This window comes from Sitophilus oryzae, unplaced genomic scaffold (assembly GCF_002938485.1).
Source record: "Sitophilus oryzae breed Bouriz unplaced genomic scaffold, Soryzae_2.0 scaffold_1436_pilon_pilon, whole genome shotgun sequence".
NCBI classification, from domain to species: domain Eukaryota; kingdom Metazoa; phylum Arthropoda; class Insecta; order Coleoptera; family Curculionidae; genus Sitophilus; species Sitophilus oryzae.
The window spans coordinates 41,736-62,482 of NW_022146100.1; the positions used below are offsets into that span (position 1 = coordinate 41,736).

A 20,747-nucleotide genomic window follows, 5' to 3' on the forward strand; every position below is an offset into this window, starting at 1 on the left:
AATAAATTAAAGAAATTATTTTTTAAATTTTATTTTAAAATTGAATATATGACAATGGCAAGTTTTGTCCACATAATTTTAATTCAAATGTCATTGTTTTTTGTCAATTAAATGTAGCCTGTTGAATTTGTCCCTTCTTTCAAAAAATGCATATACCCTGTATAGATAAAGATATGTTCCCTTATCTATACAGGGTATCAATTTAAGATGTATATTATTTAACATGAGAAAATATTAAAATGTTGAGGGTCCTAATATATTACCTACATACATACATACTGCCATTACTCGCTGACGAGTATTTGACACGCATTAGAAGATGGTCACGCAAGGCGTTTTCTTTCATGAGCTTTTCTGTGACTGAAAAGCCCGATACGTGATGTTATCTGTCTACCGCACTCCCGATATTCAAAAATCTTATTACTCTGTTGCCTCCTCACTTTTTGGTTGTCGCTGTTAACTGAGTTTACAACTCTTCTCCATTCCGTTCTATTGTGAGCTGCTTCTTCCCACTCATTCTGCTTGTTAATCCCCTTTAAGTTTTCGTGGAAAATATCCTTGTATCTTTTGAGTTGTCCACTTGGCCTCCTCTTACCGTCTACAAGCTCGCCGTAAAGCAAAGATTTTAGTATGCGATTTTCTTGCATTCTGACGACGTGACCAGCCCATCTTAAGCGGGACTTTGTAACCATGATTTCAATACTCTCGAAGTTAGTTTTTTCAAGGACCGATACGTTTCACACATGATGGAACCATTTATTACCTATACGACATAATAAGTCCCAATATTTTAACTTTTTTTTATTTTTTAAACTTACCTTCCATGCACGCTATTTTCAATTTAAAGATATAATAAGTATAGCAAAAGACCGAATTATAATAATTTATTTTAGGTCAAAAAGGAGAAATAATCAAAACAAGCAGTACATCATCCAATCCAAGTTACAGAACTCAAGAAATTACGTTACCAAACGGCGAAAAAGTTGAAGTGATTAAAACAACCGATCCAAAACTTGTACCAGATGGTGTACCATTGGAGCCAGGTAGTGATTTAGGTCAGTACCTACATCTTAATTTCACATTATATAAACACTAATTCATCACAATACACCATAACACTTTTTAAACACTGGACTCGCGTTTCACTAAACACGTTATAATCATCAGCAAATGATTAACTCTGTTCTAAAACTGAGTTTTGATCATCTGCTGATGATGCTACCATAGTTAGCTAAACACGTGTACAATGTTTAAAAAAGTATTTTGGTGTATTTTGCTGTTGTGACACTAAAGGTTCCAACCCCCAACTGTAACCTGCAATAAAGTTATTAATATGTTTATTGTTTTTAGAAAAATTGATTCTATCTAAAACAACTACCACCAAGCCCCCTAAAGAAATCGTAGAGGAATTGACAAAGAATGTTGTACCACCAGGTGCAGATGTTGATATTCTGAAAACTGGTAAGTGTTATATTATGATAAAAATATAAAATATTTTGACGGTCCATGAAAAATAGTAGAATATAAATTCAAACGTCACAGTATAGGCATACACACAACATTTCGGTTTTAGCTGGCCTTAAGTACCTTTAGCTATGATTTATGATAGCTAAAGGTTTTGACAATTACTGTTTTTTTTTCAAGTGAAACTTCTTTACGCGCGGAGGTAGTAAAAATTCAAGGCCGTGACACGACACGTAACACAACATGAGATACGAAAAGTGGTAAAGGTAAAGACAGCCTACGGCTTAGAAAAAATCGTCCGGTTTGGCTGCGGTGTCCTGGGTGCACACGGTCGCACCCTGCAAAGTCGGATACGACGTTTCGTTTATATTTTCATCAGGGTGGGACTTGAAGGTAACTTGTTAGTAACTAAGGAAGAAAAATGTGGATCGATTTCAGCATAATTGGGGACGGGCTACACGATAACGCCCTCGATGTTTCGAACCGATCCATGCCTCTAAATGAACGAAATCATCAGGATTTTTCTTAATTATGGGTCGTTTGGAACCAAACCCGGCACGTGGATAGAGGTACCCGAATGAAGTCCTCAGACGGGCAGACAGACAGACGGTCAATTTAATAAAAATTTTGTGAAAGCATTTGAAATTGTTTATTAATTTTTAATTTATTACTTTTTCACCATTTCAACCAACAATTTTACAAACATGTCCTTCAAATCCTTCAATTTAATAGCTGTTAGTTAGAAGTTTTTTTTTTGTATTTAGTTTCACTTCAAAAATGCGCGCAAAGTGCACACACAATTTTTTTATATTAGATCATACTGTATTATTTTGAGTGTAATAATTTTACAAATTTTTTCAAATTATTTTATATTGGTTGACTGTAAAACAAAACAGATTATGACTTAAATTATTCTCGTTTTTATAGGTGCAAGTGGAAATTTAGAAAACATCGTCTTACCCAAAAATCTTCCCAATCAAAAGAAGGTAACTTTTGTTTTACTAGAAGAACAAAGCGACGGTACCTTAAAAATTCAAGGAGTAAAAGGAAATGGAAAGGGAAAATCAGATATTGATTTGGAATCGATCCTGAAGAAAATCAAAGCTGGTGAAATAAAGATTCCCACTACTACCACAACTCCTAAGCCTACCACTGCCTCCTTGTCGTCCAGTGAGTCCAAGTACTCTAAATCTAGTATATCGACCAACAAACCACTTTCAGTAACAGGTACAGTTCATTTTTTTAATTTCAAATACTATATTTTTTTCTTTTAACGCGTTAATCTAAAATTAAGTTCGAAATGTCCGAATAGAGTCACAAATTAATATTTCATGTTTATAGATCCTGATGTAAAGAATTATCATACAAGTTCTTATTTCCTCTTTTACTCCCCGAAGGGACGACATTTTCTAGATTTCAATAAAGTCATAATTTAATATTTGGTAGGAAATATATATTTTCTTCAAACGTCGCAATAGTATTAATTTTTGCGATGTGATTGACCAAGTCCAAAAAAGTCATTTTAACGCCTAGGCATAAAAGTAAAGCACTTTAAGCATAAAAGTACTAAAATATATTATTAAACTGACATAAATTTCAAATTCAACGAGCGTAACCATAGTTTCTCGATATATAATTACTTACGGTAAGGTATTACTTTTAAATACATACTTTTATACACTCAGATGCAAAAAAAACGCAACTTAGAAATTTTTGGTCAAATTTTTTGTCGAAGTGTTAGGTATATTTTTGTTAGTTTTAGCCCTATTTTTATGATTTTTTTAGCAAGCTATATAAAATTATATCAATTTTAATTCGTAAACTCAGTTTATTATAAACTTTAGTATTTGGCCTATTATACAGTGTAACACTGTATTTTATTATTATTATTGTTTTTAATACAAAAGTTTATAAAAAATGAGAATATTACGAATTAAGGTTGATTTGGAGACAGCTTGTTAAAAAAATCCTGAAAATAGGACTAAAAATAACAAAAATATAACGCCTTAAATTTGACCAAAAATTTCTCCGTTGCATTTTTTTGCATTTGAGTGTATTATTTGTTATTTGGAACATTAAAATTCTTTAAAAAATTATTATTGATGTTTGAAAAAATAGCATGTTCTATTCGGAGTAAAAATGATGGCTTTTTGTGCCTCGTCTCTAATGTCAAACCTTTAGATCTAAATAAGATCTAAGTGTCAAACACACAGACTCGCCACAGAAAATTTCATTTTTACTCCTAATAAAACAATATTGTATATTTTTATATCTTTTAGTTTCTTTAATGTCTTTGCTTCTAAATATTAGTTACTCCAAATTCATTCGCTCGTGGCGACTTCGAGCCCAATCCTTCTACAGCAAAACCAAGAACTTCAATTTCTGACAGCTCTAGCTTGCCCGTTCTTACAACCAACATCGGTACTCATTTTGTGAGTTCGCCATCACCAAGCAGCAGCATATATACCGGTTCAAGCGATTTTTACAGCAGTAGCAGTCGAAGTACTACTCCAATACCTCGATTTGATAATATTCAGGTACGAAAAATTAAATGTAGGATGTCTCTCCAGGCTATCTGTATTTTTGTTATTGCAAAAAGTTTTTTTGTTGATTGCAAAAAATTTCTGAAAATTTGAAACTAAAAAAAATCATACCAATCAAATAATAATATTTCTATTCCAAAAAATAGCTTGTGATAATTTTTTTATCCTAATTTTATCATGATTTTCTGAGCTTCCTGTAATATAAATATTTATGAATTTATTACGAAAACTGTAGAAATATAAATAAATCTTACTCGTAATTATATCATTCAAAGTGCCATATGATCGAATAAAAACGGCGTCAGCGATGGCTATGAAATGAAGATCGCTGTCATTTCATGTGTAAAATTATATGGGAAATGTCATCGATCGTCATTTCCAAGCCAACTGGACGCCGTTTTTTTCGATCATACGGTATTATAGCACAGGGTATGTAGCTATACAGAGTGTCCCAAAAATAAGTGCAACTATTTTAAGGGGTGGTATATCTCGATAAAATAAACATATTTTCTCTTTACCGTTTTTCAAATAAGTCCAAAATAACGGAGTTATTTTACTTTGAAATTTAAAAAAAAATGATTTTTTGCTAAAATTTTGAGAACCACTGGATCTTTTCTGGATTTTCATTCTTATAAATTTAATCTAAGACTACCCGAAATAGCCATAAATATTTCCAAAATATTAACCACAATTTATTTATGTTTAGACTACTCGTTCAACGTACTCGACCCCATACGACCAATCATTACTCTCATCAACAATCACGACCAGCAGTAAGAACTCTATATCTTCGAAACCACCACAAAAATCATCTTCATCGACTCCTTATACAACTCCATCCACCACAACGAAGAATTACTCAAAATCGAGGGAACTCCATTCATCGTCAAAAGATAAAACCCACTTGCCAGAATTAACAACGGTGTTTAAAAACAAAGGTAAGTTAGTTAAGGTCATCATATACTAATATGCTAATATCAATTACGATAGTCTTCCTTGCATAATCTGCTTTCATTTGCGCTATTTCTAATTGTAATTATTGTATTATTACATTTAGTTTTAGATTGTCCCATCTTGTTCATATCATAGATTAGCGCATCTCCTTGGTCTTTTTAAGCCTTTTGGGTACCACTAGATAATTCTGATGGTTAGTTTATCTTTTACTAGTCCTTCTCCCTAGGTAATCTGTAATTAATTATTTATTAATGTAAATCACGTATAGTCCCTGCTTTTTTATTCTATACATATGCTTCCTCCTATTATACACATTTCTTCTCACATAACTTTTTTATTTTTTTCGATAAAAAATCGAGATTTAGTATGTTATCATATGACATAAATTAGGATTAATTGGCGTATTTAATCGTTTTCCGGCCACGTCCTGTTTCACCAGAAATGACTACAACTTTCGATTTTTAGATGACACCCTCGGTATTTTTTTACTTCATTTGATAGAAAATGACAGTCTGATAGAATGCCATATCATACCAATCTATTTTACTCTTTTCCCAATGCTGATAGTAATGAAAATTGCGGTTCTCTCGAAGAAAAGAATTTAAACTCTAACTCTCCTTTTCTCAAAGGAACGATTTTGTAATGCTAAAATTTATAGAAAAAATTAATTAAAACAAAAACATTTTTGTGTATTTTCCATATTACAATGCTATATTTGTTAAATAACTATTCGTATTGTTAAAATTTGTTCATTGAGAGATTACATGAGAGTGGCGTTGTTCTCTGTCATTTTAAATCGGAGGTAAATTGTAGTTATTGTCATTTTTTGGATGTCGATCGTTGAAATCCTTTGATTCGTCGGACAGACTTTACTTTGTATTTTTTATGTTGGATATTTGTTTACAGGTTTGTATGCGATGGCAAGATTCTTGAAACAAAGTGGACTGGACACAGTTCTCAACGACACTGGACCGTACACAGTGTTTGTGCCAACAGATAAAGCGTTTAGAACCTTATTGGTGCAGTTGGGTGGCCCAGAAAGAGCCGAAGAAAAATTCAAAGAAAATCCTAGGTTACTAAGTGGAGTAAGTAAATGTATTTATTACGTATGAGCATCGTCTAAATAAAAATAGCAGCGTATTGTATTTATTAAGAGTGGGGCGCAACGCCGCGCCATGTCACTAATCCATTCACAGAGCTGGTTTCTTGTAAGATTTTTTTGGATCGTTAAGTAGTGTCAGTTCAGGAAATAAAAAAAGTTAAGTTCTTACATAAAAAATAGGAGATATTCTAAAATAGAAGACTTTCAAGACAACAAGAAAATAGGAGACATTCTGGCTTTACTTATTTCTTTAAGGTTTTCCAACAAAAAAACGTAATAAAATACATGCCATAGAACAAAAAATTAACAACTGACATTACTGACATTATATAATTCCCTTTAAATATTTCAGCTATTGTTGCATCACGTGATCCCCGGCGCGTTTGCCATCTCCTCTCTACAGGACGAAATGACAGGCGTGTCGCTGGCCGGAACTCAGCTGAGGGTGAATCAATATAATATGCACGATAACGAGTGGAACGATGTTAAGGTAAGCGATTTGGTCAACAGATTTCTGTAATCTGTAATATGAGTGACGTGTAAGTATATTTATAGGACTGTTTTAAACTGGTTCGCGTTATTATATCGCCATTAAAAAAGGATTATTGGTTTTAAAACATGTCGTGCAAATATAGGTATAACTTTAAATTGCATGTTCTTTACGATGTTTAGGTATGTTCAGAAGGCACATTGTAGATTGTAGTTGGTAACTAATTTGGATTAAATTAGCTTGAAACAATTCGAACTTTTGTTTGAAGGTGATATGTCAGGTTCAATTGGGAATAAAACTCTTCTGTCGAATTTCCATTGTCTGGTATTTAAACCAAAATACAGATACGCTTAAAGCTTGATTTGCATGCATCCGTTGTCCGAGGATACGATGATACGATATTAATTTTATTGATTGAATTTAAAGACTCCGATTGCCGATTGGTCAGAAGAATAAATTTGTCAATAGTTAAATAAGGCTGGTAAAAAAGGGGTTTCAAAATGGTCCCTTCCGTCCTTAATGTATCCATTATAGCTTGAGTTTTTTTATTCATTGGATATATCTGATATAAATGTCTAGTCTTCCCTTGATTAAATATATTTTCTTTAAAGGTTTATTTTATTTTTAGGTAACCACTATCAATGGTGCTAGAATAATCGAAGAACAACAAGACATCCCCATTCCCCAAGGAGTAGCACACGCAGTTGACAGAGTGATGTTCCCACTTCCTGTAGGAGATTTAGTACAAACGATGCAAGCTGACAGAGAAAGAAGATTCACCAATTTCTTGAGAGCGGTATTTGCGTCTGGATTGGCTGAAATGCTTCAAGGTTAGTTAGTATCTATAAAACATGAGTCGCGTACTTCGTCATAAATTGTATTGTAATTATTTATTTTTGTAGGGTCTAAGTCTTTAACATAATTATGTAATTATTTATTTATTTGTACAGGACCTAAGTCTTTAACGTTATTCGCACCAACGGACAAAGCATTTGCTGGGCTGAGTCCAGAAGATTTATCTGAAACTGTTACTGACCCAGCACTGGCTAAAGAATTAGTTCTCAAACATCTCATTCAAGGCGCTCTATATACCAATGGAATGAGATACTACCAAGTGAAAGACAGCCTGAAAACTGATGCGCCAATCACAATAAGCAAACACTCAGGTAAGAATATAATATAAAACAAAGCTGTTTCATTATTGGTGCTTGAATCTATTTTTGCTTTTGATCAAATAGGTGTGAGAAATTGTGTTTCGGGAGAATTGAGTTATTGATTGTTATTGCACTCAACATCCACGTGATTACGCCCTCCTTTACGTTTTTTTTCGACAATTTTCTTAACATTTGACATTTTTTTTGTCAAATGAGCCATGAGAGATTTGAGCAAATGTTAGAGAGATCAGAGATTTTGTCAGACATTGCCAAATATGTCTTTCTTGCTTCCTTATTAACAAAAATATTTAGATTTTAAAATATTTATTTTAATGAGTATACACATATGTTATGCATAGAACATATTTTCCGCCAATTTATTATTGTAACTATCAATAATAAACTGTTTATTTTTGTTAAGAGTAATAATTATATTGTATTAGAATGATTTAATATATCATTACTTGGCATTCTTTCTTAAAGCTTTGAAGATATTTTTTTTAAAATCTACATGACTCATTGTTTTTTACGTCCACTATCAATTCGAAACATCTTATTTTCTCACCCAATTAACGTTATTTTATAATTACTCAAATAATTGTTTAAAAACTATTATTAATTTATCATTGTTTCCAGGTAAAATAAAAGTGAACAACCAAGGTCTGTCCGCATCGAACATACCGTCAACCAATGGAGTCATACACGCTGTTGATACACTTTTATAAAATAGATGAAAATATTTGTCCAACATTGTGTCATATCCGTGTACATTTTAAAATTATCTCTTTCCGAATGAGGTGTAATGTATTATTTGTAAATATTTGATTAACGAAGACTATTATTTGTAGCATTTATTATAAAGTACGACCAAGAAAATTGGGCCTATATGGAAAAAAGTTCATTTCAAGGTTCTCAAAAATTTTTACCTTGGTAAAAGTGTGTCGAACTTGTTTAATATTATTTTTTTTTTAATTTAAAAATTCGCTCAAAATTATTAAAACATATTTTTATTCTATTACTACAGAGTTAAATAAAAGCGCATCAAGTTTCCAAATTTGCCCAATATTACTGGACATCAATAATTATAAAAAATAACTCAACAATTTTAACAAATGTATCATTTTTTTTTGAAATGTATTGTGAAAAAGGCTGATTTTTGTTTTGCAATACTTTGCATATTTCAAACTGAGAGAACCAACAATTATACGAAAAATATATTAAATTATTTTAGTTCTGTAAGATACCTGTAAAATATTATAATTAAGGCTAATTTTTTAATATAATAAATATTTTAAAAAAGCTGCTGTTTTTATGTGCTATACTATAGAAAATACCAGAAAGGATCAATTATAATACGTCATAAGACATTGTTTTACAAACATCGGTAAAAGTGTCATTTTTATAGCAATTTTCAATGTCATAAATGACATTTTATGAAACTGGTTCAAATATAATTCACGCCATCTCCCAATTAGTTCATGTTTTTTGTCGAGACAGCGCTTCGCGACAAATTTCCGAAGATGAGTTCTATCGGAGGTAAAGCCTATTTTAGTATAGTTCATAAGATAGTGTAGTTATAAGAGCATGTTTAGAGTAGGTACTGGTTCGTACTTGATCCCATGCGACTAAATCGTCAATCGTCATTACAATCCATCAATCGTTACGATTGGATTGTAACCGATGTTTGATCACCGTTGATTATCACCAATGTTATCGTATAGTATTTTAGTGGGGTAGGTAATGAATAAAAAGGAGTAAAACATCAATTTAAGTGTTTATTTTATATAATGGATTCCATATAAATATCGATAAAAATGGTCTTAACTCGAATACAATCGTCTAATATATGACTAGTTTTCTTTTGCCATAAATATTTGAGCTACATTTCTACACTAACGACATTTGCCTTTTACATTAAAACGTTTACGTGTGTAGCTTAAACAAGTAAAATACCTTTTGGTTTGGTTTAGCGATCCCTGAGGTAAATAAATACTTTACACTTACAGATAGTTATTATTTATTTAAAGAAAGTTTGCAAAAAGGTAACAACTTATTATTGCAAATATCTTACGTAGAAATATCTTTTTTATGTGTAAATAACTCATACTAGAACAAAAATCAATATTTTTTATTTTTCAATTTTGATTCACTTTACTAAAATCTGTACTTTTCGAGGTTTTTGACATATATATAGAAAAAAAGATAAACAACACCGCTTTATTTTTGCAAACATATTTAATTACCTCAAGAATCACAAAACAAAAATTCTAAAAAACTAATTTTTACAAAAAAAAACACGACAAATTATCACAATCAAGAAAAATATACATAAGTCATAGAATACATTTTTTCAGGAAATACTAAAGCCCATTAGAGCCAGATCTCTCACAAAATTTTACGTATATGAAATTTTTAAAACGCCAGTGTCCTTTGAAATAATCAATAATATCTGTTAGACCGATCTCTATATGTTATTTATTTGACATATTAGACATTATTCATTTATTCATTTGAAAATTGACAGATTTGTATTGACATCTTTAGTTTTTCCATTTAAATATTAATTTAAGACGAGGATTATGCTAATATTTATTTTTTTATTTTAATACTTGTCACAAATTAATCATAGATTATTGTTTCAAAGGCCATTGTAACGAGTTTTTAATAATATGGCATTATAGTCATAAACAAACGTATTCTATGACCTAAATATCGCAATAAACAAATAAATTAATAACTTAATATCACAAACCTTGTCGTTGCTAAACTTATCAATAGGCCAGAATGTTCAACAAAATACTTTTTTTGCTGTATAAATTATTCCGAGGTTTTTGGTATGTTTCATTATTAATGATAAATAACCAATACAAAACTAATGATAATACGCCGGGTGTTACAAGGTGGAACAAATAGAAATATAAAAACAACATACGTCAATATACCCTGCGTAAAGAATTAAAAAAAATGTAATAAAAGTTTGCAACAAATGGATTCTTTCAAATTTCATTTAAGTAATTGTATAAAATTAGAGCCTTTAAAATGTATATATAGGTATAATAGTGCACCCTGAGTAGATATATTGTCCTATTATTTATTATTAAAATATTTTTTATTGTTTAAATATTATATTTGTTTTTTTTTAACCACCAGAATTATTTAATACTTTACTAACAGAATATAAACGAAAATAAATTTAAAAAAAATACCCCGAGCCGGTATTGAACTCTGGACTTCTCGCTTTATAGGCAAAACGTTTTCGCGCCGCGCTATGGAGACTTTTTCGATTTATATTCAATACTAGAATTTAAACGACTAAATAAACATATAGGAGTGAAATAGATTGTTGACTGATTGATATATATGAATAAAATGTTGCCAAACCCATAATATATTATTGTTTTTGGTAGTTGTTCTGGATGAAAAATCTGTCAATATCACATCGGCAACCGCCCTTTGCCTCTTTTTAACATATTTGGCTTTTCTATTAGGACATCTTCATCCTTATCTTACACATTAAAATCCAGACGTCGTCGGATTTAAATCGAGAGTGTATTTTGAAGCAATTAATAAAAAGTTTGGTTTTTACATTTCTTTGGTTTTAACATTTCTATAATGTTCCACCTTGTAGAATATTTCTCTCTCTCTCTCTCTCTCTCCCTCTCTCTCATTTATCTACATTAAACACACACACACACATATACAATCAGATCGATGAATAGAAAATACGAAAAATTGCGTTAACTAAAAATATGATTCGAAAAATCTAATCTAACAAACGACACAAGAAAAAGTGATATGACATCAAATTTCTTTGAGAAAAATCATGAGATTAACAATAATTATTTGTAATACTACGAAGTGAAAGATCTTAAGATCAAAAATTTGGTTAAATGAGTATGATTACGGTTATCAACATAAAAAAATGATTTGATGCCTCGTTTGATGCACACAGTAAAAAAGATTCAAAAAATGTGATACCATTTAAAAACTATCTATTCTATATTATGTATTATTAGAAAAAGAGACCAACTCTATTACATCACTTAATTAAAAAATGAGACAACAAATAAAATACCACTGGGAAAAACTTTGACATTCAGTGCATGACCGAATAAAGAGGTAATGAAATTCATTAAATGATTATTAAAAAAAATGTCTTCAAATGATTAGTTAAAAGGTCAGTTGAAACAGTGAAATAAAATTAAAAAAACATAACATGGTTGAATAAAGAAAAATATGTTTTATGCTGCTGAAATGTTTTAATTTGCTCATAAGTAGTAGTGTAGCAAAAATTTTTTTGTGTGTGTACAGGGTGATTCAGGAATGTCAAATGTCAAAACGAAAAAAATTCTCGCGATCTCTACTATATACTTTGAAAATTTCTTTTTTACATAAAAATTGATTGGTTTAGTTCACGGTTTCATGTTTTATTAAACTTGTTAGCTAGCACACCAAAATAACTTAATAACTTATTATATTGTTATTCTTATTTAATTTTATTTCTCTGTATCAACATACTTAAAATCGAGTGACTTCTATTCCTTACAAAATATGTAAACATAAGTAAATGATACCTAGAGGTTGGATGCTTTGTACATTAAATATACTGATTTAAATAGACTCTTCTGGCACAAAGATTTTTTTTACTTTTTCAACAATAAAATTAGTAATTAAATCTGCAATTAAATCATCTTGCAGTAGCTTATTAGTTTGAGGTCGATTCATATTTCAGATAATAATCCTAATCTTATCCTTAACATTAGTATTAAAAACTTGTAATTTTTCAAATAAAATTTTAGAACCTTTTAGAATTTTTTGAAAATACATATAATGATAGCAATAATATGTGATCAACCGTTTATCATTACCAGACGGAAGATGACATTACTAAGAGGGCAGCAAAGGTAAAAAATGTAACACATTAAAGTTTTAAAAGTCAGTAATGTTAAGAGCAATGAGAAAATGAATTTGGTAATAATATGTGCTTTAAGGAAATTTTTAAGAATTGAATGCCTGCATTCATTTGCCTTAATTAATATCCTCAAAATTAATGTTAGTGGTAGGATTAAGATCAGAAATATAAACCGGCTATTACAGTATGTTTAAAAACATTACAGATCTCTTGAAAATAACTTAAAACATAAATATCCAAAACAGTTACTGTTCTCTTCTAACAGTAAGCGAAAATGATTTTAAGTTACAATTTTTTTTAGCAAAACGTATGTTGCCAGGCTTCTACGCGACAATGTTAGAGTATTATTTTGCACTGGAACATTATTTTACTTTTGTATCTACGTCACAGCTATTAATTTGACAATGGGTTGTATTTGTTACCGTTATAACGTCGGAGGGGCGAGAGTTTCAACTCTGGGTCGTGCTGGGACCTGGTTTGGGTTCCCCCGGGACTGACGGCGAGGCGGGACCCTGGTCCTTTGTACTGAGGGCTTGCAACCGGGCGGGGAGGTCAGATGACGTGACCACCGCGTGTTGACCTGCAAATAACAGTAATTTCAGTAAAGGAAAAAGCCTAATTCTAGTTTTATATTCATGCATTTGGAACTGTTCATTGAAATAGCGTGTTACTCCGTATATTTATATTATAATTTTTATAAAAAATAATTTACTTCCTTTAAGTGTCAATAATTCATAAGAGCCCTATGCACCACAAACTATAAATTAAATTGCCTAAATACTTATAATATACCGGGTGTTGCTTCGTCGGACGGGACATAGGGAATCCCATGTAAATTTTAATGGGGTCAATTATTGGCTTCCCTAATTATTTTAGAGAATAATTCTATTTAGGTTTATTGAAGAGCACTAAAACCCACATTCAAAAGAATAACTTTAGATATTTTTGATTAGCCCGTTTACGAGTTATCGCCGATTTCTTTTTAAATATTTCTCCTTTCTTATGGCCCTGTATTTACTTATGAGCACCTGTCAAGGTAAAAGATAACTGTCAAATGAAGTTGTCATTTCAGAAATTTACCTATTTAGTGCTTTATTATTATTGAAAACTCATTCCTACATCGGAAATCTTAAAGATGTATTTATAAATACAAATTAATATGAATTAAAGTAAAATAAAGTAATCAATTACAAGGTTAATTATACTATTGTTCCAATATTCAATAACTTATTAATTTAGGTACTATTAAATTGTTAGAACTTTAGGATTTAAGAAGATGTTCAAATATTCCTCCATCGACTGCTAGACAATAACCCAGGCGATCATAAAATTCTCTTCTTACATTCGCTAGTTGGTAAACTGAAATTCTATTGCATTCGGCAGAAATAGCATTTTTTAACTCGTCTAGATTTGGGTATTTTTTATCCTTGTATATCCTGTTTTTTAAATGGCCCCAGAGAAAGAAATCATTTGGCGAAATATCAGGAGACCCTGCTGGGCAATTTACTGTATGATTTAGGCCAATAACGTTTCCGTTAAAACAGGTAAAATATGATTTTCGAGTAATTCCAAATAATATTCTGCATTTAAATTTCGCGTAAGAAATAATGGCCCGATAATATTGTGTCAGAATATCCCTGCCCAAACACTTACTTTCTGTGGATATTGCGTCCTTGTTTCATTAAAATTTACATGGGATTTCCTATGTCCCGCTCGACGATGCAACACCCGGTATAGTAAACAATAATATAACTAAAGACGTCACTATTCATAAAATAATTAAATCGTTATCTAGAAATAATCTTTATGACGTCAATAAAGAAATTAATAATAGAAGTATAAGTCTTTTATTATAATAAAATAATCGGGCATAAACAATATTTGTCAATTTCATATTAATTATAACCATCTAAATGAAACTCCACTGTTTACCGACCTTGATAATTTTAGTATAATAACTAAATAAATTCAAATTACTCAGGAAACCTCAAATAACTTTGACAAGCTTTCCGAGCCGTTTCATACCGATCTTGTCAGATGAATCAAACAAAGATTCAAATAGTTTGTGAAAAAAATTGGATTGTATAGAAATATTGTAAAAAAAAGTATAAACAGAAGTAAGAAGGCAATCTCACCTAAAATATCTGGCAAGGCGTTTCTCCTTCCCGTCCTACCGGAACTAAGAAATTCTTGAATGGGGGGCTCAGTGTGAGCCGAAGGCCCACTTGATGGGCCCGCGCCCTGAGACCCTGCCTCCATCACGGCCAACATTTTTAACACTGAAAAAAAAATAATTTATTAAAATTTCTGAAAAACATATTATATAATTATAACAAACTTTTTATTAAGTAATTATATATAGTCTTCAAATATCCTTCCGAGTTAATTAAAAAAATACTATAAAATTAAAAATTGTCATTAGATCTATTTAGATTGATTATACAGATTTGGTTACCGTAAAAGCGTGATTTGGATTTTAATGTGTAAGACAGTGATGGGGACAGATTAATGGAAAATCAAATGTATTAAAAAGAGAAAACAAGTTGGGTTGATACATTTTTTCTATGCAGTATTGTCGGATTTTGCATCAAAATTTCAAACCGCCCAAGCAAGTGTTTACGAAACACATCGAAATTAATTAAATCGAATTGTTTAAGTGATATTTTCAAAAGTCAGTAACTCGGAAACGGTTAGTTTGAGGTACATTGTGTGTATCCCCGTTTCCTCTTGTAAAGATAATCCGGGGACATACTGTACACATATACATATGTCAAATGCCACAACGCCAAAAGTATTATAATACAATAATAGCAATACAATAAAAAATTATATTCTTAACAAATTCTAGGTATATTTCTTAATAATTATTTAATGAGATTTGTTTAATTGATAATAAAATATAAATATAGTAAAATATTACTTGTCCCTCCCTGAACCTGTTTAAAAATCTAAACAATGTTACGAATTAAAATTAAAAATTATGAACTTACGTGATATAAATTCGTCACCGACTGCCAGTATAAACTAAGTCTATCCATAACGAGCTGAATCTTATTACATAGAAAAATTCACCACGAAATGCTCATAGCCTCTGAGCGCAATAAAAAAAACATCAATATCTATCAGCCAGTCACTAATCAAGTGTAACAGATTTAATTACGAATCGTTCGTTTTAAATTAAAAACAATCCCGCGCGATTCCATAGTCGCGAATGAAGTCAGCGACTGACGTTCTTATCTCTACTACGTTACTGAAAACAATAATTCCTAGTCTGAGGTCTGTCTAATACGAGAACAAGGAAATTCAGAGTAGTGATTAATAGAACAGCGACAGAAGGTATCACCAGAGTAAGTGGATCGACGAGTAGCGACAGAAACCGTCGGCTCTTTTGATGTGGTGGGACCAAATTTTCTTTCTCTCTCTTTTGACACGTTTGACAGATAGACTACTTATTTAACTGCTCAACTTATGAAGACTCATAATTTGAAGTGGAATTAAGTATTGATAATATTTTTTGGAATATAATGATATAATTAATAAGAAGTAAATATAATAAAATATCTTACAGCTAATAAATAATTAAAAAAATGATTTAGGAAAATTTTTTGCCTGATGCGTAGGTACTTAAAATAAGAGTATATCGAGATATCTGATAAATGGCAACAGTGGCAACTTCGCCTCTTCATATGACAGATAGACTACCTATTTCGCGCAGCCACAAAGAAAATTGAAAACCGGACTGTCGCTACTAGTCCGTTTACGTACTCTGGTATCACAATCACAATCGATACAGGATCGAATTTAGATCGACAATAACTTGTTCATTACTAGTTTATTTTAATAATATCAATAAGAATGGTAGGAAATATTTTTTGTTTACCAGCTTTAGACTATTCTTCCCGATTAAAATAATTCAATTCATTTTAGATACTCTATTGTTTACACATGTCTATGATAAAAACTAACGGAATCTGTAACAATATTATACAAAAAAATATATTTCTTATCACTCTGAACGCTGTTACCTGGACATATTATTACGCTATTGAATATCAATTATTTTTATAATCGACTCTCGGCAGGCTGAAGAACTATCAATGGCATTTTCTGATGCTCTTCAGATTTGAAACAATGCCGACACAACACTTCAGCATCGTAATAATAAACATGTCCCTGTGTCTGTCTATACAAGTGTGTGTTCGTGCGCCTGCCATGTTCCAATCCTATAGCAAATATTTACCCGCTTTGCCACTCTAAGCAAATAATGAAGGGTTACGATAATGTAACGTGAGCGCGTTTGTTTTGTTTTTCTGGAGAAATTAGGTCATAATCCACGTATTACGTATTTTATTCATTTGCATAGAAACATTTGTTAACGAGCCCAGACAATGTCTATGTGTTGGCGTTATAAATTGATATTTCATCGATATATACTTACAAATAAAGAGTCATTGAATTATAGAAATGACAACATTGCCACTGCATCCCTTTTTTATACAAGGTCGCTGTTATTTATGAAAACGGTCGATTATTAGGTAAAATATAGGAGGTAGCGCAAAAAGTTAAATACAAAAGTTATATAGGATTTTTAAATATCTATTAGCGAGTAATAAATTCGTGTATACAGGGTCGGTCATAAAGTCGTGGCACATCAAAGACGCTATAACTTTTTGCGGTACCTTGTATATTTTACCTAATAATCGACCGTTTCCATACACATAAAAGCGCCCCTGTATAAAATTGGACAGTAGTCGCCATCGCCCACCACTTTCGTTCTGTAGCTACGGGGTATCCGTGAGAAGGGAAACGATATTCTCTCGATGTTTTTCGTAAAAAATTAGACGACGCGTCCCATCAATAAAAATTCGACAAATTTGCAAGTAGCCAATAAAATGAGTGAGCGGAGCGATTTGCGGTGACGTACTCGACAAGTCGACGTATAAAATGTATTGCTGTTTATTTAAATGTTTTTTGTCCGCATTCCTTTCATAGACACCGATCCAGCAGACGTACTGTACTGTCAAGATCAACACCTCCCCACCATCAGTCTCCAATCAAAACCCACAACTCCAATATTTTCATTTTTGCCTTACTTACAGTACGTCTGCTGGACCTGTGTCTACGAAAGGAATGCGGACAAAAAATATTTAAATAAACAGCAATTTACTTTATTCGTCGACTTAACGAGTACGTCACCGCAAATCGCTCCGCCCACTCATTTTATTGGCTACTTGCAAATTTGTTGAATTTTTATTGATGGGACGCGTCGTCTATTTTTTACGAAAAACATCGAGAGAATATCGTTTCCCCTCTCACGGATACCCCGTAGCTACAGAACGAACAGACGTACTGTATATCATGGGATATCTAAAATCCTCCAGAAACTCCAGAAGCTTTAAGCTTTGATTTTTTGTCCATAGTAGCTTTATATTTGTTCAGGAAAATGCATGAAAAATACATTTTTTTGTTCTTAGAGTATTTTGCTTGTAGACGGTACAAAATATGGAAAATATCTTCCAGCAACCATCAGTGGCGGATACAGAGGAGGGACCCATGGGGCCAAGACCCCCCCTCCCCCCTTAAATATCTAAATTGGGTTAAATATTATGTTTTTGGGTTAAAAATGGCCCTCGAAAAAGCATATTCTACATTACTTTTTATTTGGGCCCCCCTTAAATAAATTCCTGTATCCGCCCCTGCCAGCAACTATAGTCAATTTCAAAATGTGTGATAGCACAGCGAGAAGAGTTGGGACCATAAAACATAAACCAGAGGCGCTACTTGGATTGAAATACCTGAATAACTTTATGGACCTATTGTTATACGAATGTTGGATGTGTGAAACGCTTTTGCCGTTTATAATGAAAGAGTGGCTAGCGCGAGAAAGTCAGTTTGGAAATTTTAACAATGACCATAAATACGCAAAAATGTATAGATCAAACATTTCAGCTAATAGAATTGCTGGAGGTTGATAGGCCTAAAACGCACATTAATAATGATTACGTAACGTTGTTGAAGATAGACGTTGAAAAAATTACATATACATATTTTTCCAATAAATAGTAATTAACCACATTATTAGAAAATTAAAACATTAAAGTATTTTAATTCTATTATGTGGTTAAAAATAATTATATATATTTATAATTATGTCATACCAATTAGTTGCAGACAATTAAATCATCAATTTAATTATATTGAAACCGATGCCACAACGAGAATAAAAATTCCATTTTACCTTTTGACTTATCTGAATAACTTTTAAAATTGCCGAAGTAAAAAAAAGGGAAATACCTAAAACGTTTATAAAGAAACGGGTCACGGTCAGCCGGTGTTACAGTTTACATAATTAATTTTTCAGATTTAATCAGGAACTTTCAAAAGAGAAACTGCGTGAATCGATTTTGCTACTCCAAAATTCCAATAAAATACCTATACCTGCTAGTAAATAAATAATACTCAATTGAGACATTAAATACGAGGGTAGTCTGAAAAGTTTCATACCTCACCATGTAATCGATGATAATTTTGGCGAGATCAATCTCTAAACGTCATTTACTAGAAACTGACATAAAACTTGTCAAAAACTAACTACTCCTACTAAAACAATATACTACTTTCTGGAATTTTAAACTATATACCTTTTAAAAATAATTTTTACTCAATATAAAAATAAATTACCACCTTCTTAAGACTACCAAGTAATGAAGTCCAGGGCTTGACCTCGCTAAAATCACCATCAATTGCCATTCCCAGCTGTCTTTGACGCCGTTTTTTTGGAAATCCCATGCAAATTTTGTACTATCCAAATATTGGCTCCCCTATTAATTTTACAGATAAGTGGTTAATAGTTTTTCTAAAAATCTGGGTATGCTGAATACACATTGCAAAATTTGATCCATTTTGGACAAGCCTATTTTAAGCAATTTAAGAAAAACTGCATTGTTTAGCATTGATATCTGTTTAGTTTTAATTTAAAACAAATCTATTTTTAAATTAAAACTAAACAGATATCAATGCAAAACCAGGAAAATGTCAACGTAACCTTAAGCATCCTTATGTTGTCATGTATATGGTTGTCATCCTATAATTTTGTCAATGTCAAATTGTATTTTCTAAACTTTAGGACTTTAGGCATAGATAAAAGAAACAAGTTTAGATTGGAAAGTGCCCATAAGGACCATGTAAATACTATTTGGCGCTATTCTTACAAAGGTCGCCATCCGAAGCTTTTGATAATTTCAGATCGTTTCGGCTTTTTTCAGAATTATGCCCTCAAATATTGTTTATTCAAATTTATAATTATTTCCTTTTAATTTTTTTAAATAAAATACACTGTGTTACTGTGTTGCATATAAGAAACTTTATATTATATTTAAAATTAATAGGGGAGCCAATATTTGGACAGTTCAAAATTTGCATGGGACTTCATATGTTTCCAACGATAATGCCATCACACGATATAATATATCCTACTATTTTACTAAAATTGTTAGCTTAAATAAATTAATAGCTTAAAATTTTGTCTAGAATTAAGTCTGGCCTCCATTACTAATAATTATTTAGAAAATTAAACTATGTAAATGCCAATTATCTAAGTCCATGCACTCATTATCAATTCACAATCAAAAAAGTATACCCACACAAAACTGTTTTACCATAATGTTCAATACAGAGAGCATAAAGTCTAAAACGTTAATAACAAATAAATGTCTAGTCTCTTTTGAGTGGTTCTCGAAAACTCGTTACTCTAAGTACCACCTTTTTTACTTAAGACACTATAATTACGTTGCTAATGGTTGTTAAGGGCCTCGCCAGCGGCAGTTTAGAGCGGCGTCAGCATGCAGGAAGCGGCTTTTTTTGTATCTGCGCCTACCTGCTTTTCTGGAGAAAGGGGTTCGAGAAGCGCGAGAAACGCGTCCCTGAAGGACCTTTCCACCTACCATTGACATGTGGCCGCAGCCCTAAAAATCTCCTCCTTTCCTTACAATTGAGGCGATCGGACACACTATTTAATCACTTTGTTTTTACATAATATCTCTGAAAATATTAACACTTTGACTTCGAACAACCACACGCATTACAAAAGTGACGATATTGTTGACATTGAATTTTATGACCAAAATTG

The 20,747-nt window shown here is 31.6% G+C and overlaps 2 protein-coding genes across 2 annotated transcripts in view; one reads left to right on the top strand and one right to left on the bottom strand.

Annotated features, from left to right (window-relative positions):
• Positions 1–8,749, top strand: part of LOC115876370 — a 41,481-nt gene extending 32,732 nt beyond the window's left edge. Inside the window, exons 9-18 of the mRNA XM_030892112.1 lie at positions 894–1,055; positions 1,351–1,461; positions 2,392–2,691; positions 3,775–4,001; positions 4,714–4,945; positions 5,868–6,046; positions 6,416–6,553; positions 7,182–7,383; positions 7,504–7,719; positions 8,344–8,749. Coding sequence (XP_030747972.1) covers positions 894–1,055; positions 1,351–1,461; positions 2,392–2,691; positions 3,775–4,001; positions 4,714–4,945; positions 5,868–6,046; positions 6,416–6,553; positions 7,182–7,383; positions 7,504–7,719; positions 8,344–8,432 — 1,856 coding nt within the window. The 3' untranslated portion in view covers positions 8,433–8,749. The remainder of the gene's footprint in view (positions 1–893; positions 1,056–1,350; positions 1,462–2,391; positions 2,692–3,774; positions 4,002–4,713; positions 4,946–5,867; positions 6,047–6,415; positions 6,554–7,181; positions 7,384–7,503; positions 7,720–8,343) is intronic.
• Positions 8,750–9,468: 719 nt separating this feature from the next.
• LOC115876372 (cAMP-dependent protein kinase inhibitor beta-like) lies at positions 9,469–20,747 on the bottom strand. Its single transcript, XM_030892113.1, has 3 exons — positions 20,496–20,747; positions 14,755–14,898; positions 9,469–13,199 (listed from the first exon to the last, which is right to left on the bottom strand). Exons 1-3 carry the CDS (start codon positions 20,569–20,571, stop codon positions 13,069–13,071), a joined length of 351 nt encoding a protein of 116 aa, XP_030747973.1. The 5' UTR covers positions 20,572–20,747; the 3' UTR covers positions 9,469–13,068.